Raw genomic sequence first — 26,429 nt, forward strand, 5'->3', positions numbered from 1 at the left:
TTTTTGAAAAAAATATTAGAAAAATCACTATTAAATGGAGCGAAATACTCGGGCCACTGGACTATATTTAAAGAAAAGTTAAAATACAGTGAGAAAGATTTAAAATAGTGTAATTAATTGTCAGTAGTTGTCGATTTTAGCAGGCATGTGCCCTTCCTAAAAAGTTAAAATATGTTAACTGTTCCTTTAAACAATTCTTAATTTACTTCTAAATAGCTCAAATCAAATTATCTAAACTGTTATTAAAGAAAACACAAAACATATTTGAATAAAATTGCTTTTGTTTCTCAAAGGAGTTACATTGGAATCAGAGGTCAGTGTGAAAGAATACATTTGACTGATTTAATCCACTGATTTAGAATTCAAAGTTATGCAATATGGTGATTGGTCTACTTATTCCCCTGTGATAGAATCAGTAATTAACATTGAGGGAGCCTAAAAAAGCATTTTAAAAGAACTTTATGAAAACTTAGTTATGAAAAATTGTTTTTTTATTCTTATTGTGCCCACTCCAAAGACTTTCTGTATCAGCCCCTATTGTTAGACCAGGAGGTCTATGTGTTTGAATGTAAGAAACAAAAGTAAACCGGAACTTTATCAAGAGGTTCAGAAGAAGTGATATTTAAAATAAAGTTAAGTGGGGAGAAAAAAAACCAAAGAATCACTGAAACATACCATATCAGTCTAAAATGTTAAAATTGTTTTTACTAGGGTCGCAAATGCTTGTATTCAGAACAAATAAAAATATCAGTTTGAAAACCCAAAGTACTTAAATACAGTAAAACCTGTCTACAACAATACTGTTGGGACCTAAAAAGAAAATCCTAATAGAGAGGTTATCGTTATAGACAGTTTGATTATTTATGCTGACATTTTGCTGGGGCCAAAAAAAACAAAAAATATTGTTATAGACAGGTTATCGTTGTACACAGGTTTCAGTGTAGTTTTGGGGAAAAAAAACTAGTAGTAGGGTTTTCACAACATTTTTGTGATAATTAAAATGAATAAAAGGAAATATAGAGGTGTAGCAAAGAAAAACGAAATGAGGGAGATCCCTGAACATTATCCCTTCTTTTCAAGAAGAACTAGACAATTGCTGAAGTTTTTGAAACTTTGATTTTGAAAGAATTCCAGGGTAGAGTTCTGAAAGCCCACTCTTTTCCCTATTGTCATCTAAGATAACCTACAGTTATGTATTCAAGATTTCAATTTTAAAAAGCTTTCAGGAGAGCGAGTAGCCCCAATCAAACCCCTGAGAAACTCCCCCTCCCTATTATTAAAGATGGTCTAAACTTTCTTTTTTAGGACTTGAATGTTTTGGGAACTTTTCCTGGAGTCCCCAGAACCTCTCCTCCCCTAATATCAACACAGATTGTCTAAAATTTCTTTTTTAGGGCTTCAATTTCAGAAAAGTTTCCAGAGGAAAGCCCCTGAACTTCCTGATAACATCTGTGAAGGTAATCTGCAATATATGTGTGTCTGAACTTTCAATTTTGGAAAATTATTGAAGCAGGGCCCGAAGCTTCTCTCCCACTAATAGTGCAGGAGCCAGCTACAAATTTGGTCAATCATTGCCTCTTGAAGGATGATTGGTGAGAGGCATCAAAACGCCTCATGAAAGTCAGCTGCATGTCCGTGGATGGGATGAGCAGTGGTAGCCTCCAAATCATGTTTAAAAAAATGAAAAAGTCAGTCATTTCCTTTCAACTGAAACTTTGTCAAATCATGGTTAACACAATATCTTGAAGGGGGAAAAAAGTTAGCTGACGTAACACAGTAAATTATGAGTCAGCTGGTAGGTCAAACATGTTCAAAAAAAAAAAAAAAATTCAATGATTTCCTCTCAGCTAAAAATTAACCTGATGACAGCTTATATGCAACTGTGAAAAAAAAACATAAGTCAGCTGGCTGTACCCCTTGGCGGGAAAATGGTCAGCAGGTTCATTGAAAGTTGTATCGATTATTTGAGAAAGGACATAAGTCCAATGGATTCCAGTAGGACTTACACCCATTCTGAAATAATCGATTCAGTTATGACGCAGGAGTTTAGCGAGAGCATCTATCGCTTAGTAGAATGCATCAGCTGACAAGTTTTCGCTCGTCTTAATGCTAGCTGACTTTTTTTATTAGTTAGAGAAGTATATTAGCAATCAGCTTACAAATTTTCATCTGGAAGGAAGTGACGTTAATTTTTTTCATTATTTCTGAAGAATGAACTAACACATGCTAGCACAACATACAATAGTGTTATACAACCTACTGCCTGCGGTCCACATTTGTTCGGTGAATGGATCTGGTCAGACCAGCGGGAAACTTACAAACCAAATGACCGCCTTTAGTTAATAATGTATTTTCTTTTAGCATTTTTTAGAGAAAACTAAGCCCAAAAAATCTCAAAAACCGCACTATTGATCGCTTAAGTAAGAAAATTTCATGGGTGTACGGCAAGGACCAGGGATACCACTGATTAGACCAAGGGGTCCCAACCTTTCAGGCTGTGCGTCCCTCTCTGAACATCGATATAAATTCCCCCCCCCCTCCCTAGTACACTACCATAATCGGAATTAGAAACTTCCGCTGATTATTATTTAACAAGCATGCAGATAAGTTTGTACACAGAATTTAATACTACAACACATAATTTAATTTTGTGCGTATTACTATAACAGCAGCAATAAAGAATCACAAAACTAAACAAATTACAGTTATCTCTCTGTTTAACGACTTACAAGGGACTACAAAGAATCGTCCTTAAGTAGAATGCATTTAAAACGATAGTTGATCATCTAGGACCATGATTAGCTGTCTTTAAATAGAGAAAGTCGTTAAATAGAGTATCGTTAAACAGAGAGCCAACTGTAATTTGAGATAATCTAGGATCTGGTGAGGTTGGCATTTACAACCAATATTAATGGGAGGGCTGCCACTGTTTGTCCTTGAAAAGTTTTTAAGTATTAGATTGTAACACCTGAGGTGACTTTCAATGCCTTGCTTTATATTTTGACTTAATGTATGCTAATACTGAAAATCTAAATCCATGAGGATACTATTTTTCATTCCATATACTTCAAATCAACACAATTTGGAGAAATTTTAGGACGGACCATCACAGATCTGGATGAAACAAGAGATTTAACCCAGTTATGAATGAAAATGCTGAAAAAAAATTTTTATTCACCTCATTCAAAAGTTATTAAATATTAATTACTAGCTTACTACCCGGCATTGCCCGATTGCTTTTTAATGCACCATATCTTTTTTTGAACAATTAAATGAATGAATTCTATCTAAATGACAGTAAAAAATTGCCATTCAAACCACTCCGTACACTAAAAACGATTCAGAAACGTTTCTGGGAATGAATAGGCAGCTGATGTGCCCAATTTCTGCCAGTAACATATCTTGACAAACCCAGCACCGTTTTCCGCTAAAAATCAGTAACCTTCCTGAAATTAGCGTTGAATCTGTCTGAAAAAGATGAAGACCTTAACAGTTAAAGCCAGTGTGAAACTTTAAGAGACTTGGTAGATTTAATGCAATTGATTGAAACCTTACTAAAAAAGCTCCAGAAACATCAATGCAACCATGGCCAGAGCGCCAAGGCAGAATTGCAAATTAGAACCAAGCAACTCCGTTGCCTGGAAGGTTGCAGCTATCCACATACTTATTCGCTCTCAGTATGTACTTAATCAATCTGGATGGCCCATAATGGAACTAAAGACGATACACTGAATAAACGCACTCAGTTAATCTTTAAACTGGTGGTTAAAAATATTTTTTGTAGAAAAGAGAAGAGCAACTTGGTGCAGTTCAGGAAACATTTTTGCAAAAATACTTGATTTTACGTGGAAATAGGTGAAATCCCGCAATGTTCCACGGAAATAAAATAACGTTTCAGGTTTTTTTTGCAGTGTAGGCTCAAAATTTCAAAAGACTTGAAATAGCACAGAAAATTAAGTCTTTTCAGAAAAGTAGCATCAACTAAAAGCGAAGAAGCAGGAGGCATGTTTTCCGGTCTCTGTCATGTCCACTGCCACGTTGTCTGCGGTTGAATCAGACGGGTGTTTCATAAAGTTTCTTAATGGGTAAGACAAATGATTGTCTTTTGCACATCTTGTAGGACAACCTTTTACATGATACTTCAAATAAGAAAAGCACTGTGCTGCTTTTGAAGGTTTTGCTTTCTCCTAGACATAAAAAAATCCAACAGATCTTCACATTTTATTAGGAAATAAATCATGAAATGTCTCTCTAGAGGGAGTCCTGAGGTTACTAAGAAATGAAAGTCAATCTATATTATCAGACACAAATATATACAAAATAGTCTCTTTGGACACAGCAGGGCTGCGAATGTCTTTTGAGCGCCTGTATGTAGTGACTTTCGGGGGAAATATAGTTAACACCTGGAGCGGAGTTTTGTAGATATATGGAAAAAAAATAAGTTTGGCATTGAAAAAAATGTAAACATTTTTTACTTTACAAACATGTACGCTAAATACATTTATTGAAACCTAATTATTTTTTTAATTAGCGTTAAAAGCAAAGTTTACGTACACTGAACACATCTCATACTAAATAAACTGATTGACACTATTAACTTACAGTTAGGAACAAATTAATTCAATTCGTACTACGTTGCAAATTTGAAAAATATAGAGTTGATGAAAAATATAAACGAGCAAATATATGATTTAATTCATTATTCAAAGTAAGATATACACATTGAATTTTTTCACACAATCGCATTTGATGAATAACAAGGCACACAACATGCACAAAACGAACCCCCAAATAAATAAAACTATTTTAATCGAAATAAGCTCAACTCGATTAGAAGTTAAATTACAGGAATTGAACTTTTAGAGCTTTGTTTTCAGCAAATTGATTCATAAGTAAATTTCTATTTTTTGTAAAACCTAGGTTTGTTAAAAAATTAACGGAAAATTTACAGTAATTGTTACTGGCATCCATGTTGCCAGTAACTTTTACCGTAAAAATCAAATGTTACTGTAAAATTTTACGGTTTCCTCGGTAGGCCACAGCAACCAATTGGAGCTGGAATCGCTTATTTCTCCGGTATAAATTACCGTAAAAATCAGCGATGCTGTAAGTCCGCCATTTTACAGTAACTATTACCAGAAAATCTTCCTGAATTTTCAACAACTGGATGTCAGGTAATGTTTAGTTTTGAAAGTTCTCTGCTACTAAGGCTGGAATTAATAATAAAATGAGCAAAACATTATAAATGTTTGGAGAGGAGTTAAATTGTTGTCAATGCTATAGCTCAGAGTTTTCATCTGCAATGCTACATTTTTTTTTTTTCTAAAACTTTACAAAATTAACTCATGCATTGAGATCTTTGCTACTTACTCGTATGTGGCTTTAAATTGCATCAGTTAATGTTTGCTCCAGTTTTTAACATAATGTGAGTTGTTCTTGTTCCAAGCATTTGTTAAAGTTGGAAATATTACACAAAAATTTGAAAACTTCTGAATAAGGAGAAAGGAGAATAAACCTTTCAATTAATAATGGCATTGCAAAGTCTAACATTCCAGAGAAACAATTTTACTTCAAAGTTTACTTCTTCATTTTGAATAAGCTGATTGCCACTGTCGTAAGAAAATTGTTCTTTGATTTATTGAGGTCTTAATGTTTGACGGCTTTTTAAAAATTGAACCAACATCTGATGAAGATGCTAGTTCTGAACGATTTGTGAGCATATCATTGAAAGATTTATCAGACATGCAGTACATTTAGTCTTTCAAAAAGCATTTGGACTTGCTTATATATTCAGAAGCTTGAGAAAAAAATTTTTTTTTTTTTGCAATTTAATACATAAATAGTTAAAAGGAAAAAAAAGAGGAGAGGGTTGGGGGGGGGGGGAGAGAACCGAGTTCGGAACTAAAAAAGTTTAACCTACATTTTTGTCTACAATATATAAAAATTACGCTCTAGTAAATTTTATGAAAATGTACTTACCGTTTTTTTTTTTTTTTTTTTTTTAAATATTTGTTATTATAAAACAGTGGAATCACCATGAACATTAGTTAAAAATCACAAAAAGACCCATTGCACAAATTATAATACAACATATTCGCCGCAAGAACCAAAAGGGGATTAACGGTTTTACTGGTAAGACTGTCATTTCAGGGGAATGGAGAAACCAAAAAATGGTCAACAATGAACGCTACCTACTGGAGTTTAGGGTAAATCCACTGCAGTTAAGGTTACAATTTCAACTATCAAAATAGCACCAAACAGGCAATGGCTTCGTTCAAATGTAGAAGATTTTTTTCACCGGTCATGCCTTGACGGACGACTTTCTAGTTATTAAGAGAAATGCTAATTCATGCATTAATCGACATCACGTGTTTTCATTGTGAAAGATATTCTAAAATTGCACGTTCAGACACAATAATTTTCACTTTAGAAGATGGATTGCTTGTTTCAAAGAGCAGTATAATTTCACCGCCACCATTAGATGTAGAGAGAAGTTCAAATTTAATTATTATTATTATTTTGATTCGAGATTTTTCCCCCTCATTTGGAGCATTTTTATTCGGTAGAGTTAGGCGCCTTTTTGACTCTGCCGCTGTCGTGCGTCGCACGACCTTGCACATAGGGACGGCGCGACTCTGGGGGCACATTTACATTATTTTGAGATTAATTCGAAATCATCCTCAATGGTCCAAAAGCCAAACAGATAGTCCACCGAACAGGAAATAAAGAAGTCAGTTAATGGACGTTAACATTCGTTTAACGGATTTTCTGGCGGTGTTTTTCGAATGAAGGTAGGGTAAATGCTCCAGTAGTCGGCCATTTAAAAGATCAGTTGTTGAGTTTTGTTAACCAATAAATTTCAGCTATCAATACAACAACAAGCACAATGTAAAACTTTAGACTGCACCTTTCTGATAATGATTCACTAACTTGTTTCTGGAATAAAAATATTTTTATTTTAAAAATCAAGCTATTGCTAATACGAGAAAATGCTCCAGTAGTCGGCCATGCATGACCCAGCAGTCGGCCATTTCATCTCTTATAAGGTGTAAGTGAATAAATTTGAACAAAATTGAATGAAACTTACAGCCAGGGCCGCGCCGTCCCTATGTGCGAGGTCATGCGGCACACGACGGCGCCAGTCAAAAAGGCGCTGAGCTCTACCAATCAAAACTGCTCCAATTGGGGGGATTCTCTGTAACCAAAAAAATAAAATTTAACTTTTCAATATATCCAGGGCCCGGTCAAGCCAAAGTGATGACCAGGCCCTGACAAAATTTGGTGACCCTCTCATCATAAGAAAATCTGCACATTTTTCATGTGGTTTTTCCAAAACGGGAAGAAATAAAGACATTTACCCAATTTTGGTGCCCTTTCCATGGACCTGTCGGATCTTGCGTTCATCAGGCCGATTATATCCAATGGTGGCGGTGAAGTTACACTGCTCATTGAAACAAGCAATATTCTCGTTGCCTATCTGAAGGAAAAATTGCTTTTTTGTGTCTAAATATGATATTCATCATTTACACTGAAAACGCGTGATGCTAATTAATGCATACATTAGCATTTTTCATCCTAATGTGGAGCCATGATTGCTATTTAGGTATGTCGATAGTACACAAGTCTGAGTATTGAGGCGCAAGAAATTTTCTATTCCCCATTTTGGATCTTGAGGTGAATATGTTGTATTGTAAATAGTGTAATACAGTAAAACCTGTGAAGTGAACCACCCTTGTTATTTGACCTCCTGTCTAAAGTGACTGCTATTTTCAGGCACAGAATTAGATCTTATCATATAATTCAACCTCTATAAGTTGACTACGCTTAAGTTGACCACTTAAGTAGTGCACCGCAAGTGGTCAAATTACACAGGTTTCACTGTATATGTCTTTTTGGGATTTGTAATCATTGTTCGTGGTAATTAGACTATTTCATGTTATCATACTTAAAAACTACTGAAAGCCCATTTGCATATATTTTACTTGTGCATAATGTTTGTATATTGTAGTACTTTGACGACATGTCATTCTTCTGAAGAGCGATAAGTTCCAATCTCATCTTCTGTATGATCCCTCAAAACTTTAAACTGTAATATATCCTGAGTTGCGCTCGCACAAATGTCAAGTCTTTTGTGTTAGTAACAGTTTTCAATGGAGATTATTTCTCTAAATGTTAGTTGGGGGACCTAGGGCCCGTATAAAAAGGTAAATTTCGTATTTTGTTGACTTATTTTTATTTTTGCAAACTAGGACTAACGATTGCGAAAATAAAAGTCTTAAAACGGAACATCCTGTATATAAATATTACTCTAAAATGAAGATCTGAAAGTGGCATTAATGACAACTAAAAATAGTTAGAAAATGTGTAATAAGAGGGGTGTTCGACGGTGCACAAGCGGATCGGTCCGACATGCCACCGATGGTCCGGCAAGCCAGTCCGCCCCTGAGGGATAAAGAGTACAAGTAGTATGTGCTCTGGATTAACTTCAGAGAAAACGTTTCACCGTAAAAAAAACAATAGTAACACGGTTGAAGTTAAATGTGTTTCCAGCATTCTCAAAGAAATGCTCTTTTGCATGGGAACGGCGATTACAAGAGTTGTTTTGTAAATAAAAATATTGTTGAAGGTCAACATACAATTATTTCACCGTATTTCAGAATACGGTGCAATAGTTGTAGTTTTGTTGCAGACTTTTCCTGAGAGGAAACAGGAATTTTCTCAGGCAAATCGCAGTGGTTTTTATGGTCAGATAAAAATTATCCGATGAATATATAAGTAAATGAAATCACTTTGTTCTTTTATTTGTAGAGACGGGTAATCCAGTTGTTAAAAGCGAACATTTATTGTAAATTGCAACAAAACACATTACCATTAAAAGAAATAAATATAAATTAATCAGTTCCATCTCGGAATAATCTAACATTTACACAACACATCAATCCAGATACCGCGAGCTAGCCAACTCAGCTGGAGACTTTTAAATAAACTTTGCCAGATTTGCATGCGCTGTTTCTCCGAGTTTAGGCCGTTGCCACATATTAATGGCTGAGGTTTCTATCCCGCAATAAACCAATTTTCTTGAAGTTTTTCTTTTTTTTGGTTTGTTTGTCATACGTTCAAACAATTGTGCTATCTAAGTGCTTACATTCTGCTGGAAGAATTCCCCCCCCCCCCCCCAAAATATTCAGGGTTCAACTAATTTTTATTTCCTGAAATTTAATTATTACCTCAAGTCATAGGATTAAGTAAGTGATTGAAAGTAAGCTATGTAGGTTAACTACCACTTATTCATTGCTCCCATCTCCGACAATGATTACAACTCTTCCTCCATCCTTCAGAAACTTTTCATCTTATTTCTATCAGAAAACTTGCTCTAGTATATGGAAACGATTTAAAACAGAAGAAAATAAACGTGTTAATAATTATTTTTAAGTCCTCATTGTTTGGGGGTTAATTTTATGTTGAGCAGAAAACTTAACTAAGTTTCAATCTTAGAATTCTCTTCATTCTAAACTTAAAAAAAAAATCTTCAGAGAAGCCCTTGAATTTGCGCAATTTTAGCAAGCACAAAAATGTCTGTCTCGCTAAAGCATCGATTATATAGTAAAAGCAAAACTTGCAACAATTTTGATTAATTTTCCAAATGTTGATTAAAAAAAAGAACTAGGTTTTAAATTCAAAAGAAACTAAAACAACTAGTAATAAAATTCAAACAACGAGATAAAAATTTCATTCTCTCTTGTTTACTAATGAGTTACACTGAAGAATTTTCACAGGCATACAAAAATAGATAAAAACATAAATAAACTAATGCAACATTAATTCCATTCATTTTCAAGAAGGAAAAAAACATTAACAGAAACTCGATTCAATCAACAAAGTTGATCCAATTCATGTATCAAGTTTTATGAACTGACTTCCAAACTCTGATCAACAGAAATTACTTTGTACACATTAATATACATTTTAAATAATTTTTTTTTTATAATTTAAGAGCAACTCCGGTATGTATAATAGGAGCAACTAAAGTTCTTCTATAGTACTGGTGTTGGTACATATGTAAATCCAACAAATGAATCATGATCTTGAACACTGGCACTCAAACTATGTGATCTTGCTAATGAAGCTGCAAAAGAAAAATTAAAAAAAAATAAAAATAAATAAATAACTAATTAGCAATTTATACTCAAACATACTCATTATGTACATCAACGTGAGTCAATGGAAAATCATTTAGTTTATCAGTTAGGTAAGAATAGGGCCAGATTCAGACCTAATGGAGCCCTAAGCTATTTCCAGCGTGCCCCCCCCCCGCCCTCTTTTTTTTTTTGACGTATGGACACTTCGTTGGAGGCAAGATAGGCCACTTTTTAAATTTGTCTTTTTCGTCGATACAGAAAGAGAAACCCATGTTTTCTCTCGTGCTTTAAAGCCATCTGTCTTTTTTTCGATTGACCTCAGAGAGAGATGAGTATTGGGACAGTGATGCAGTGACTATAAGTAAGGCATAGAATGCCCCCAATTTAATAATTTAATGGGGAAATTTTTTAAAAAATAGATATAAAATTCTTCATTTTGAGATATTATAAGGGTTGTTAGGACTACAAAAATATCAGGATTTTTTTTTTTTTGCAAATTCAGATCAATCAAAATAAAAATTGTTTGTGGTTCGAGAAATTAATGATATTAATGGATAGAGAAAACGAGTGAAAATGAAAGAAAACATGTCGTCACTTGCTCACATTAGCTTTCGGCATAGTTAGTTTTTGATGTTTGATCATCCCCCCAATCTACCGACAAACACAACACTGAATTTAATAAAAAATGATCAATAGTAAAAAAAAGATTTGAAATAAATGGTGTAGAAATCGTAAAAGAAAATAGGTAACGAGAGAGTAACTTGACCATTTGGACAATTCACGGTTGAACTTGAAAAGAAATTGCAGCAACACGCAAGAAGTTTCAAAGACATGCTTAGTAATTTTCATGGATTCTAGAACAATTAAAATTATGTATGTCACTTCATTTGCACTTTTCAGGCGCTGCTATTTTAATACTTGAATGAATAGTTTTAATGAATTGTCCTAACTTTGTAAGACACACCTGTTTTAAGTTAAAAACTAGATATAACTAAAGATTTCTCACAACTTTTTTTTCTTTCAATTTTACAGAAAACGAAAAAGTATAGAGGGTATGTAATATTTTTCTTGTGATAAGCAGGTTAGCAGTATAAGGTACGTAGAAGTGAGGTAAAAGCAGCAACAAAAAAAAAAAAAAAAAAAAAAAAACTTCCAAAATACTTCATTCAGGATCTAATAAATGGCAAGGTATAAAACATGTGAGTCATAAAAAAATATCTCAAGCAATGGGCTACAAAAACGGGTGAACCATGACTTTTGCATTTTTGATGCACAGGACATCTCAAGAATGAGTGTCAAATTTTGGTATCCCCTTACCCTTTGCTTCTGTTAGAAATTTTAAAATTCAAAATTTATAACTCTATTTTCCTAAATTTTAAGTTTTCAAGCACTTGGAAACGCTTTTTCTCAAGTACTTTTCATTTTTTCAAGGAACGAATAAAGTATTTTTTCGGGATTTAGGGGCCCTAAAATACAGTTTGTTTAGCTTATAGGTAAATCCGGCCCTGGGTAAGAAGCATACCTTTTTAGTTCTATCACCATGTTTATATTTTAGTTAAATCAGGCACATCGTCGCCTCGAAGCAACAGCAGGATATATTAGTGTTATTCTTGGGATTAGATGTTTTACTGTTGTTCTGAGACGATGATATCCTGAACTAAGAAAACAATAGGTTGCATTCATAAGTGTCCTATGTTTCTTTGATTGAAAAAAGGCAATTTCAGCTACAGCTTACACCGAGTGCTACATAGTTTTAGAAGCAAGGTTCTAAATTTTTGAGATACTTGTGCGAAATAGAGTCACTAGCTTTGTACACTCCGCTAAAAGCAGTTTAGTGGAATGAGAACAGTGCCTTTTTACTTTTTAATTTTAACAGAGGATTCAATGCACTGTTGAGTCAATGTAAATCGACGTTAGGAGGTACATTTTTTGTAAAGCTGGACAAAGTCAACCGGGAGCCTCATAGTTGCCACCTTCAATTTCCCCGAAACTTTTAGGATGTATTAGTAATATTGTCATAAGAAAAAGTGAAACTTCTTTCCTGTCAAATTTAACTTGTTAGCCTTAGGTCAAAGTTTAAGGTCGTGAATATATAGTAATAAATATATGATCGTTTGGCTCCAAAAGCAATGAGTGACCCATGCCATTTTTTTAACATATGGAAACTACTTGATACTAGGTACATGATAGCATAAATAATTTGGTAACTCACTCTTGGCTTTGGGGGCAAAGGTCAATTGAAAATGCTATTTTCGTTACTTTTATTGCCTTGTTTGTATCCTGCTGCTAATGCCGTGAGAGGCTCTCGGAAATAAGTACATAGGATGAATTACTCACCATAGTATAGTACTCAGAAAATAACATGGGTTATTCTTTGTTTTAGTAGTTAAACAGTCTCAAAGTTGATAATCCCCCCCTAAAAAAAGGTCAATTTCAGGGTCAATAACTCTTTGCGCGACGAGTCAATAACTTCGCGATTCAGCTGTAGTTATAGTCCATGTGGTATAATTTAAGGCCCAGGTTAGAAACCCATGGCATCTAATCAACTTTTTAAAATATACCGTCTCAAATTTGATAATTTGGAACAAAAAGTCTTGATAGTACATTTATAATAAGTACATTTGGCTGTTGATACGTTCTTGTATTCTTGTGAGTTTGAGATCTTTTATGCTGAAATCATGATTTTTGAGACCGTTAAATTAAGAAAGCTGATAAGGTCCCGTGGTTTTCTGACATGAGTAAACTACACCACAAAAAGTATGACTCTTAATCAAAGTTATTGACTAAGGTCTTTTGGAATCGACCTAAAACTTTGATCTTTTTGTTTCAAATAATCATCCTTGAGACCGTGTAGTTTAAAAAATCGATTAGATGCCATGGGTTTCTGACCTGGACCTTAAACTATACCACATGGACTATAATTACAGCTTTATCACAAAGTTATTGACTCGTCGCGCACATAGTTATTGATCCTGACACTTGACTTTTTTTTAAATTTAAATTTGAGACTGTTTAATTACTAAAGTAAAGAGTAACCCATGGTTTTTTTCTGAGTACAATACTATGGTGAGTAATTTAGCCTCTACTTATTTTCAAGGGTCAGTCACGGCTTTAGCAGATATCCGGAAGCAAACAAGCTAAAAAACAGTAGCGAAAATAGTATTTTCGATTGACCTTTGCCCCCAAAGCCAAGAGTGAGCCATCATATAATTTATGCTAGCAAGTACCTAGCATCAAGTAAAAAAAAATTGGCATGGGTCACATATTGCTTTTGGAGCAAAACTGTCATATTTAGCACCATCTATTCACGACCTTAAACTTTGACCCTTACGCACGGACAAACAAATCAGACATAAGAAAAACGGAACTTCACTTTTTCTTATTATAGTACTACAAACACAACTGAAATTTTCACGAAAATGGAAGACACCAACTATCAAAAATGTCCAACTTTACAAAAAAAAAAAAAAAAATGACTTAGTACTTTTAAAGGGCCTACACACTGAAACGTAAGGTAACGCGTAGCCGGTTTCTGCACGTTAAACGCAAGGCAGCCGGCGAATACTCCAGGAGAATCGGCATCATTTCGACGATTTCATCTTTTCGTGAATTTGGCAAGTAACGTCACGCATTCAGCGTGGAGGCCATTTTTTAATGATTTTTTAAAAAATGCATTACAGAATTAAAATTTAAATAATACTCATTGTTGATAATGAAATATTACCTGGAACGGGTTCTCGAATAAAATCTGGATCAATATTTTTCAAGTCCATTTGACCTCTCTGAAAGAACATTTTTCAAACATCACTAATGAACATATTGTAGCACAAAAATATCAAATTCTGTTTTGTTTATTTCATAAAAAACGTAAAAAGAGTTTATAAAATTAACAATAAAAAAAAGTCGTTATTGCAAAAACGAACCCTTTTTTGAAATCTCGCTATATGCGATTCGCAAAACCGAAGCCGTTTCATACATGATTAGACCTGGGGGGAGGGGAGGCGCTTACAAACACTATCATAGCATAAGTTAACTATGTCAGCTGGGTAGCGTGGTGGTAAGATCCTGGTCTTCACCGCCGCACTCCCGGATTTTTGACGATGCAAAAAATTGTCCGTGCCCAGGTCGTATGAGTATACGGCATGTAAGAAATCTCTTGTGTATTTCGTTTGGGCATTTGAAATGCCCTCGGCAAAATTAAATCCCTTGTGCAGTTTCGCATCATTGATAAGAGCCCGGGTGCCTCCATCTAGTTGGGAAACTGGGCGTCACATTAAAGCGCAGCGCCATTGAAAAGAAAAGGTTAACTAAATCAAATAAACCTGCGGGGTAATTTTGTGTTTGAAGAAGCATAAATAATATGGAGAAATATGTATTGTAACCTTAAAAAGTAAAATTGGGGACCAATATACTGGTTACCAAAACTCATGGATCAGGTTTAAAGCCTGTTCTGGCTCCACTAATCAATCCACCGGAGCGTGGATCTGCCTCAATCTCGGCGGCCTCTAAGCCTGTATTGCCGTGGGCAAGTAAAGGGCAGTAACTTCAAATTTTTCATTTTTCTGCATTTTTGTCATCTACTGTACGTTAGTTGTTCTATACCAGGTCGCTAGTTTGATTTCCACTGGAAAAATACACGAAAAAAACGTCTAATTCCAACGTTTCCGTATTATTAGTATTGAATCCTAAACGCGTTTCTTCAAATATCTCAAAAAGTTATTTCTGCAGTTACTGCCGTTTACCTGCCCACGGCAGCGTAGTTCATCGGTGTTTTGGGTAGTCGGTTGTCGTCCATTTGTTTTACATGTCTCCTCCATTTATCCTGCTATTATAATTTTAGGATTGATGTCATACATCTTCCAGTCTGCATATGTAATCATTAGTCGGTCAATTCTTATGCATTTCTTTACAGCTGTTAAAAATACTCAGCAATCACCCGGCAGTTCGTAATATGATATCTATTATAAATACCAGCATCCAGACCTTAACTCTGTGGTCCAGACTTGAGAGGGACGCAGCCGAAACGATTCGGTGCAGGCTCCGCTTATCCAAATGGCTTTTTTGCTCTGCTGCTTAGATTAGAACCCATAACTGGAGAGGCCGACGCATCCGCCATATTAAAACAAGCGGGAGCAAACGTACTTATCGCATAACAGGAAAATACAGAATAAAAGGCATTCCGTGGAACACTGCAACATGTTAGCAAAGATTACAGAGCATTTATAATGTAATGATAGTAAAATCATGAGAAATAAATCGATATGAACCTCACACAAGCAAGCTCCATTTCCAGGCTGCCAGTTACTTCGTCTGCTATAATAAATTTCTTTTTTCTTTCGTCATCTACTGGAAATCTGAAGAGCTGAAATCCTTTCTTGGAAATGTTTGCACAATTAACAGCCGAGCAACCACCCATTTGATTCAGTTAATATGCTAAAGAAATGTAAACATCAGCAGCAATGCTATCGCTGCGAAGCACTGGATCAAGTTTGCTCCAAAATGGAGACCTTATCTTAGATGTGAAGAAACTATGTTTTGATTGTTAGTCTCTACGGCCCTAATGCTCAAGTCAGGACACGGCTAAAGGATATTGTAACGGATCCGATGCGACTCCCACTTTCTTGAAAGGACGACACAGTTCGTGAGAAAAAATACAGGAAATTTATTTACACTATGTACAGGAAAGATCGGTAACAACTGCTAAATTAATCATCAGCAATTAAGCAAATATCAATCAACACCATAAACTCAACGGTTACACAAGTATTTACATCCAAATACGTAAAACACAGCAAAATGCCTCGCAATAAACAGAGCTAATACACTCTCAGTACAAATTCTCAATCGAAACTCCCTTTTTATCACGCGGGACGCTTTTATAAACATCGAAAAGAGATCTCTCAACTATTCCAGAAAATGCTACACCGTTCCACACTTTCTTATTTCTTTTCATTCACAAATCTTATCAATGAAAAGTAGGGGGCCCGTATACTTCAATCGATTGTATAGGGGCTGTATATTCATTACAGGAAACTATATACAGGTTACGTTACTACAATAATTACTATTTACAGAATTTGTAACAATATATTAATGCAGAAATGACATGAGAGAAGGCTGATTCCTTTTTGTCTATCAGCGGTTGGTTTGAGTTTGTTCTGGGTCCTTTGTTGAAAAAGAAATATTTTCCTTTTTTTTTCCCTGAGGAAGAAAATAGTGTCTTAAGAATCGTATAAATTTCTACTTACAACATTTGGATTGTAAGGTGGAGGAATTTGTTTCGCTTCTAGATCATTCCAATTTATGGCACGGAAAAAATCATGCTCCTTAATTTCTTCTACGTCTCGTTCCCGTCCTAGCCTCTTCGTTTTATCTTTCTGTAAAAGCTGTTGAACAAAGATTCATTTTGTTTTATTTCTCACAATCAGTTTATATAACAAAAGATGTACAATCTGAAAAATAATTGTTTTTCAAACATCGTAGCAATTTTCAGGCATTAACAATTTAAAATGGTACAGTTACAAAAGCAACAAGCATCGCATCTAGAAAACTTACTAAAAATTTCTGTAATCGTAAGGAAAAGTAGGGTAATGGCACTTAGAAAATCTCGCTCACCCAAATAGGGAGGTGGTTTTTGTTCTCACGTAATTAATTTTCAGTTGTTTTGTTGAAAAAACTCTACAACGTCTAATTTGCAGGAAAGTGTACTATCTTATTTTAAAATGTTAGTTCATCATTGCTACTATCAAATGTTTTACGTTTAGCTATACGTTCATGTTTTTTTTTTTTTCATTTCTGTAGTGCTTTATTACGCTATTTATAATGTATGCAAAATCAACATGGCGAAGCGATGAAGGGTAATGGTGCTTACGTAAACTGGGGCGTATTTGACCTTTTTGTCAACTTACCTAAAAGAAGATGTATGTCTATACAAGTACATTTCTGGCTCTCATATATGCATCTCTGCTCTACATAAAATTCGACATTATTAACTTATTTGGTCAATGTTTTCACTTTCGAATACTTTCGTCGGAATTGTTCAAAATTGAAGTTTCAAAAACGTACCTGCGCTAATATTAGATTAGAGGAAGGGAAAAGGGACGGGGTTCTGGATGCCTGAACCGGAAAATTGTCAAAACTGAAGATCCAAAAACAGCAATTTTGGACGATCTTCCACAATGTTAGGGGGAGGTGGATTCGAGGGCTCTACCCAGAAAAACGTTTCACCATTAAAGCCCTGAATACGCAATTGTTGGCTATATTTGATGACGTTAGAAGAAGAGGCATGGGGCTCAAGAACTGGTAAAATATTTTCAGAATTGCTCCAAAAGCGCAATTTTTTATTTAATTTTAGACGACTTTTGATGATGTTCAAAGAAGATGGGTTTTCGGCGCTCCTTGGAAAAGTTTCTGAAATTTGACGCCCTAAATTCTGAATTTTAAACTGAATCCTGAACAAACAAATGCGCATTTTGAACATTGCTTTTAGCATTCACATGAACAAAGTGCTTTTTCACACTAAAGATGATCGAAAAGAACCTTTTCCTTTATATCCTGTACCATCTTCAACGTGGAAGTACTAACTCCGGCGCTGTTATCCACCGATAGAGCTTTAGGCGGTCTCATCCCTTTCATAACTATAACTAGTCATTCAGCTGTTAATATAAAGGAACGAGATTCAATAGGAACCCTACACATACATAAGACAAGAGACAAATTAAAAACATTTTAATGCTAGTTCTAGTATTTCTTCGAATTGACCTTTTGTTGAGCTTCAAAACGCTCGTAATGGTTACATCCTTAGATGTACTATATACACAGCATTCTATAGTTTCCTGTCTCCCACACGTTCTAATCCAAGCTCCACCAAAAACCATAAATATTTTTTTTTTTTTTTTTTTTTTGTAGCATTTGCTCCGTTGGAAATTGGAATTCATACCGCATACATCGCCGAAAATCAACTTTATTAGTACTTATGTTTCACGATCGTGTGTAATTTTATAACTACATGATATATTTGTATTATTGTTAGTTTCGAAGGGCACATGCATCATGTTCTTTAGAGTCATATGGCTCAAAAAAGCATGTGCATACATATATAATCTGGAAACTAAATTTTTGGTATATCTAAAACAATTGTTGAAATTTGCAACGTGTTTGAGAATTTATCATTACTTTTTAACAGTAGTGGTTAGATTTGACGCGGTAAGAATTGCTTCTAGTTTTCACTTTTTCTACAAACGTTCTAGGAAATTAAATTTCAAAACTTACACAACTTTAACACTATTTACATAAAAAAAAGCACAAGAATAATAAAAAATGATTGAATTGCTAATATTACCCCATCTAAAAGATTTCTAGCTGGTATTGAGATGTTCGTCCTCACTCTTAGAGGTTTGTTGAGGATGTTTTGATACATTTCCATTGTATCTTTACTGTAAAATGGAGGCTGAAAAAAAATTTGAATCATTAAATGCTACGAAGCACAATCAACATGAAGCTCTCCCCTCTCCTGAAGCAGTTAATTTAAATGATTAACAAATATTATTAATGCTGAAAGATACGAACTTATTTTCCCTCCCCATTTCAATGAAGGTCTAGTTCTGGGCATGCATGCATGACGGCGTAATGGTTATCTCATCAAAAACAACCCTGTTGTAAAAATTTCCCCGCCAAGAAAACCTTTAACTTTTCCGCACAAAAAATAAAACCTGCATCCTAAACCCAAAAACCCTCAACCAAAAAAAGTTATGATATCTAGTTTGCCCGCCAAGTATCTGCCAAACTATCATCCTCCCTCTTCTCCTTTTTCATCACAGCTACTTCCATTAGAACCTCCTCCCACCTTCAACTCCTCAGAAATATGGATAGATCTTTTAAATTGTTTATCTTGTTTGGCGGGAAGCTTTTTGCTCACCAAGCAACCACTTCACTTTAAAAAGCTTCCCGTCAAACAAGATAAACAATTTAAAAGATCTATCCATATTTCTGAGGAGTTGAAGGTGGGAGGAGGTTCTAATGGAAGTAGCTGTGATGAAAAAGGAGAAGAGGGAGGATGATAGTTTGGCAGATACTTGGCGGGCAAACTAGATATCATAACTTTTTATGGTTGAGGGTTTTTGGGTTTAGGATGCAGGTTTTCTTTTTTGTGCGGAAAAGTTAAAGGTTTTCTTGGCGGGGGAAATTTTTACAACAGGGTTGTTTTTGATGAGATATCACATCTTTTTGCATTGATAGTATTACTTTGTCTGTATTTTTAGAATTGAAAACTTGAAGTCAGAAAATTGTCAATTGAAACAACGCTGTTTTGTGTTTTTAAAGAACAATAATGGCTAGCCTAATTTTACGTCAAGTTATTTTCTGACTATTAAGATTCTATGTTCATTTTGCGAGAATTGGGCGGTTTAAATTTTATTGCAATCCTTGTATCCTCTCTGTTGCAAAGAAAACTTCTTGGATAATAAAATACTGTATTTTAAATTCTATTGTTTTCGAGTATTTTACAACTTCGCAATAAATTCTATTACAGTTTCTTTATTTGACAGATTATTCAACATTTTCATGAAGGTTTCTTTAAATGTTTTACAGCTTGAGGGCTATTTTAATCTAGCTTTTCACTTTTTGTTTAATTACATTTTTCTTAAATCGTAGATTATTTTACGTTTTATGGGAATATAATTTGAATTGTTTGGTGATTTATCTTTCTCTTGACAGAAGTCTTTGTCTTGTTTAATACCTAGTTTTGTTTAAAAGTTCATTTCAAAAACGAAATAACGCATGTTATCACCAAGCAAAAAAAAAAAAACCCTAAGCCATTAAATATTTTAAATTTCAATGTGTCAGAAGATCTATACAACTTTACTCGATGTCAACTCGCGGATATCCCAAATTTGCCATAGCGAATGGTATGCGCATGTTGCGCGCGGACTAAGCTCATTAATAGTCTTGCTTAAATTAATTGCAAAAATTTTTTCAGCTAACAAATTACTGCAAAGCACGGATTTCCACACACGTATTTCATATATTTTCAATTCATCATGTGTTGTTTGCGAAAAATCCATTAATTTAGAAAATAAGTAAACCAATAAAAAAGTGCTATTTTTCGCTTTCAATTAAAAAGTTATATGTGCCGTATTCTTATGCGTACAGTTTCATATAATTTGTCTCGTAAAATGTTGTAATGGTTTAACCCCAGTTTCGTGCCGACATTTAAAATTTCTTCCCTCCATAAATATATCAAAACTGAAAAACAGGGGAAAGAAAATTTCGTATCGGCAAAACTTGGGGGGGGGGGGGGGGGACAATATTCTAATCTCATTCATTAATTTTTTTCTCTGCTTAAGTATAAACAAACAACATAGCTCATTGGGCTTTCTGTCTTCAGATTCTAAGTCTGCGCGCATGCGCAGTCGCTGTGGCAAATTTGTGATATCCGCGATTTAACGTCTAGTTGCAACTGTTGGATATGTTTTATTAGTCTTGATTGAATTTCATTTCCAAAGACAACTTTTGAATAATTGTTAGATCTTAGATCTGTTCTATCATTGCAATTGCAGTCAGAGATTAACAAACCCTATAAGCTGAGAGTAAGTACACACGAATTTAGGGGAAATTAGTGATTTTCAAACTTCAATTACTCCGGCCCATGATGTCCCTGGGGGTTGAATTTTTGTATATATACTCAATGGCCCCCCAAGAATATGTATACAAAAAATCATTACCGTAGCCCCCCGGGGGGCTGTGATAGAACCCAGGGAAGGTACAATTTGGGGGGTAAAAAACGAGGGGGGAAGGGGAGGGGGGGGGGGTCAAATGGCACATCAGTAGGGCACAAGGAATGTGTGTGCGAAATTTCAGCTTGATTCCTTTTTTCGTCTGGGTTGTAGCCCTGTCAAAGAAAGCGAAAACTTTTTTGAACAGCGATTTTATAACTTTAATACCTCCTCCCCCTGATGGTCCTGGGGCTTGTATTTTGGTTTACGGTGTCAGGGGCCACTAGAGATTGAGTGTACCAAAAATCAACTCCGGGGGTCGTCATGGGGCTGAGATACAGAGGGGTGAAAAACCCAAAAAACCCCAATTTGTTCTGTCGTGTAATCTTGTTCTTGGTCGCTTTTATTATCTTTCTTCTTTGGCGGTGGATTTGCTTCTGTTGGCTGCTGACGTTTGGTTTCCTAGGCGGGGCGGGACGCTCCCGCGCCCCGTGATGTTAATTTTTTTTATTGCAGATTCTTTGCCGATTTGATAGAAATCAAAGACATCCATCAAGTTACATAACTAGGATTAGTGAAGAGTATCGATAACCTTTTAAGGCTTTATTAAACATTTCGTCTTAAAATATTTACAATTATAACATTGTCTCAAAAAGAACTTTTTTTTTTAAATTTTGATTCCAAATGGACCTGCCTCAGACCTACACCACGAAAGTGATTATCATTTGTGAAGGTAGTCCTAGTAGTGATCATCATTATCCTAACACAGACTGACTATCACTGACTCGAGAAAAACCTCCACAGTCTAGACAAGAGGCTGTAGATGAAGAAATTTCTGTTACCATAGTAACTGCTCAACGACCGACCACAGGACATTTGGGCCCACCCACTTATTTAGCGAGCACGCACCGCACTCGGTGAATCTTTTGGCTTTATGCCTAGAGCACGGGATTATACGATCCAGACTTCGATGTTCTAACCAGTACGCTATCTATGTCATAAATCTATGTCATTTTTCAATAAAAATGAGAAATTTTTCAAAAGTGTCATTACTATCCAAAATTCTAAAAACAAATTTTAAGCAGAGGTACTAAAAGAAAAAAAAATGCTTTATATACGTTTTTAAATTGTAAATAATAAAGAGACTTTTCTTTTAAGAGAGTTTATTCAAAAATTATTTCACTATCCAATAGTTGAGAAATGTTTTTATCTATCTATATCATGTCCTTTAAGGCTAACGTACGCTCTATTTAATAAAAAGACTATTAGGTGAATACCGTCTGATGAGGAAAGAAAAAGAAAATATGTATAAGCAAATTCCTACATAATTCTATCCTATTCAAGAAAAATAAAAGCTTTTTGGCCCCCAAAGAGGTAGAATTTATTGCAATTGATTTTTTGTAATCTGACGAAAATACATTTTTAAGTTAATTTTAAATTTAACACTGTATTGCATTAGGAAATTTACTTACTTAAAGTACCTTAGCTACCTTCTTGAAGATAATGCCATGCATCGAGTATAGATGACTTGCTTCGTTTACATCTTTTTTTACTACGTGCCCCCCCCCCCCCAGAGTCGTTTTAAAAATTATTATACTAATAAAGAAAGAGGTATGGTGGTAATATGAAGTGAACGAAAGATGTATAAAAGGCTCGTGAATAGTTTCTAGTAGTTATAAAAACGACTGAATAGAAAAAATATCGGACAATATAAGCAATTATTTATGCGATATTTGCCGATTGTTTCCATATTTTTATTCTTTCTGTAAAGTTCTAAATAGACCCAATATCGTAACAATAAGCTCGTAGGTCATTTCTAAATTAAATGTTTCCTTCTTTGTTAATCTTTCTATGTGAAAAGAAGCTCCTTCCGCTGTTTAACTTGCATCAATCCTTCTCTCAATATAAAGATCACGGCATATCCCCAAGTTTTTTTTTTTTTGTTTACGAAATTTCCCCGAGATGAAAACGAAACATATACCAGGGAAATATACTTTTCTTAAAGCAACTCCATTGTTTTGAATTATTTAATTTTCCTACATAGCTAGAATTGGAAAGGCAGCAAAACTTTTTGTGCCCACACTTAGAATATGTTGAGTCAAAGTATCAGCAACTTTTGCTTTCAGATTTATATTATATGTTGTACTTTCATAAGTTTTATCACATAATGTAGTTTAGTAATAAGTTTATTTTGTCTCAAAAGAAACTCTTATGCTTTAAATCTTAAAAAAACAGTTTTCTCTATCTATTTGTATCGTTAATGATTCTTTACTTTTCTAGCTGAATGCCTAACTTTGATTTCTTAATTTAATTTCTTTTAGAAATTTAAGTCATGAATAAATTTACTTCACATTATTTATTCTTAAAATTATAATAAAAAATATTTTAATGGGAAAATATTTGCTTGTTTTCATGGGGCAGAGACTTTTTGGTTTTCATGCAAGCATTGATTTTAACCTCATGTTTGTATTTGGCATCTTGGAAATTCAAGAATGTTTAAAAATTTTTACTTTTATTTACAGAAAGAAAATATTATCTACATATTTTTCTTCCAAAATGTCTCAGAAAGGCAGTTATAAGATTTTGTGTGATTCTAATCTTACTCCCAAAATATAAATTCCGATTAGTTCTTGTACTGAATGCATTATTAGTTTTAATCACACATACAAAATATAAGATACAAAACGTTCAATTATTAAAAAGTATCATCTTTGAAAGCTTACCAGACCGTAAAGCATTTCGTAGAGCACTGCACCTAAGCACCACCAATCAACAGACTTGTCATACGCCTGCTTTCTTAATACTTCTGGTGCTAAATACTGAGAAAGAAAAAAAAAAAGAATATAAACACATTTTAATGGACTATTTTTTACTTCCTTTAACAAAAAAGGAAGTATTGTATTCGCGAAAAAATTTTCACTCAAAATTCGGCCTTAATTTCCATTTTGCTCACCCCCGAATGAATGTCGAGTTTTTTTTTCAACCCGACCACACGCGGATAAGTGCCTAAGAACGTATAAACGCCTAAAATATCCATTTTGACATTCCCCGAGTTAATTACAACTACTTTTTTCGTGATGTACGTATGTATGTCGTATAACTCAAGAACGCTATGTCCTACAAAGTTGAAATTTGGTATGTAGACTCCTAGTGGGTCTAGTTGTGCACCTCCCTTTTTGGTTGCATTCGGGTGTTTCTAAAGGGGTCTTTTGCCCTTTTGTGGGGGGAAATCATTGTTAATTTCGATGGATACTCAAGTGGTGTTATAATTTGGCGGACACTTGGCGATATATCGCCAGTCTTTTGGTCGCCAAATTTTGTCGTCATCTTGGCGACAAATTTGGCGATTTTTTTAATTTGGTTTCAATTTGGCCACTGGTGGTGATATTTAGAGAGTAAACTATTGAATCACATTAAAATTGCAAATATAGGGAAAATGACATTAAAATTGGAGTAGAAGGAAGTCATGTGATGCACACATCAGCTCATTAAACAAAAGTTTGAAGCAAGGATGATTTTGTTTAGAAAGGTCGGAAAACTAATGGCCGTTTGTACTGAGTTTGAGCGAATCAGTCCGTAACACCATCTTCTCCCAACGGTTCGGGGGCTCTCCCTCGAATATGTTTCGAAATGGAACTCCTAAAAACGCAATTGTAGGACACTTTTAAATGACGTTAGGAGAAGCAGAAGGGATTGAATTCGTCACTGTCTCAGAAGTTTTCAAAATTTAAGTTCAAAAAACGCAATTTTAGACGAATTTTGGTGATATTAGGAAGAGGGCAAGTTTTGGGGCCCTTCCTTGTAAAATTTTCGAAATTGTTTAAAAAACGCGATTGTAAGCCGTCCTTAATTTTTTTCTCGGAACTTCGTATTCGAAATATTCCGGGGCAAAGTTCGTAACACTTACTATGAATCAGCAAAATGGAATGCTAGAAAAACGAGCTGATGTGTGCATCACATGACTTCCTTTTACTCCAATTTAATGTCATTTCCCCATTTTTGGCAATTTTAATGTGATTCAATTTTTTACTCTCTAAATATCACTAACGGTGGGCAAATTGAAACCAAATTTAAAAAAAAAGACAAAACTTGGCGACCAAAAGACTATATCACCAAGTGTCCGACCAATTATAACACAACTTGAGTTTATATCGAAATTAACAATGATTTCCCCCCAAAAAGGGGCAAAAGACCCCCTTAGAAACATCCGAATGCAACCAAAAGGAAAGGTGCACAACTAGACCACACTGGGAATCTACGTACCAAATTTCAACTTTCTAGGACGTACCGTTTTTGAGTTATGCGAGATACATACACACATACGCACGGACGTCATGAGAAAATTCGTTGTAATCAACTCGGGAGTCGTCAAAATGGATATTTCGGGTGTCTGTACGTTCCTAGACATATATCCACGTAATTACGACTCTTGTCGTGACGTCCGTATGTATGTCGCATAACTCAAGGACAGTATGTCCTAGAAAGTTGAAATTTAGTACGTAGACTCCTAGTGGGGTCTAGTTGTGCACCTCCCCTTTTGGTTGCATTCGGGTGTTTCTAAAGGGGTCTTTTGCACCTTTTTGGAGGGAATTCATTGCTAATTTCGATGTAAACTCAAGTGGTGTTATAATTTGGCGATACACTTGGCAATATATCGCCAGTCTCTTGGTCGCTAATGCTGAGTTTAATGCTGAGTTGTTTTTTCAACCCGACCGAACGCGGATAAGTGCCTAAGAACGTATAGACACCCGAAGTATCCATTTTGATATTCCCCAAGTTAATTACGACTCTTCTCGTGACGTCCGTATGTATGTCGCATAACTCAAGGACAGTATGTCCTAGAAAGTTGAAATTTGGTACGTAGACTCCTAGTGGGGTCTAATTGTGCACCTCCCTTTTTGGTTGCATTCGGATGTTCCAGAGTGGGTCTTTTACACCTTTTGGGGGGAGATCAATGTTAATTTCAATGCAAACTCAAGTGGTGTTATAATGTATGCAAACCCTTTGCAATATACCGCCAAGCTTTTGGTCGCCAAGTTTTGTCGCCAACCTGGCGACAAATTGGGCGTTTTTTTTTTTGAGCAATCACGATTGCTTATTGCTCTCACTTGACTGTTTTTGGCGTGCTATCTTTTTATTTTCCCACCGCCATTCTCCGCACCATCACCGTCAACCGGCTCCTCACGATGCTGCTGCTATAGCGAAAGCCGTCTCCAGGTTGCATCCATGTCCTACACACACGCGCTTACATACACAACTACACACACACACGCCTACACACATACATCTACACAACTACATACACACATACACACACAAACACATACACACACCTACACATATACACAAACACATACACACGCGCATACATACACACAAAAACATACATACACACAACTACCCACACATTCATGCCTGCACACAGACACAAACACGTATGCCTACACACACATACACATACCCCCTACGCACAAACACACACGCCTACATACATACACTCGTGATTGCGAAAAACGTAATTTGAATTCAAGATGTCAAAATTCAAATTATTATTTATTTTTTTTAGTGGGGAAAAAAT

At 35.1% G+C, this 26,429-nt stretch overlaps 1 protein-coding gene across 1 annotated transcript in view; it reads right to left on the reverse strand.

Moving 5' to 3' along the window:
- Nucleotides 1-9,724: 9,724 nt before the first annotated feature.
- Nucleotides 9,725-26,429, reverse strand: part of LOC129231598 (serine/threonine-protein kinase Sgk2-like) — a 76,279-nt gene continuing 59,574 nt past the window's right edge. The window contains 5 exon segments of the mRNA XM_054865957.1: nucleotides 9,725-10,126; nucleotides 13,864-13,921; nucleotides 16,388-16,525; nucleotides 18,481-18,588; nucleotides 23,575-23,670. Of these exon segments, the coding sequence (XP_054721932.1) occupies nucleotides 10,035-10,126; nucleotides 13,864-13,921; nucleotides 16,388-16,525; nucleotides 18,481-18,588; nucleotides 23,575-23,670 (492 nt within the window). The 3' untranslated portion in view covers nucleotides 9,725-10,034.

The sequence above is a fragment of the Uloborus diversus genome, chromosome 10 (genome assembly GCF_026930045.1).
Source record: "Uloborus diversus isolate 005 chromosome 10, Udiv.v.3.1, whole genome shotgun sequence".
NCBI classification, from domain to species: domain Eukaryota; kingdom Metazoa; phylum Arthropoda; class Arachnida; order Araneae; family Uloboridae; genus Uloborus; species Uloborus diversus.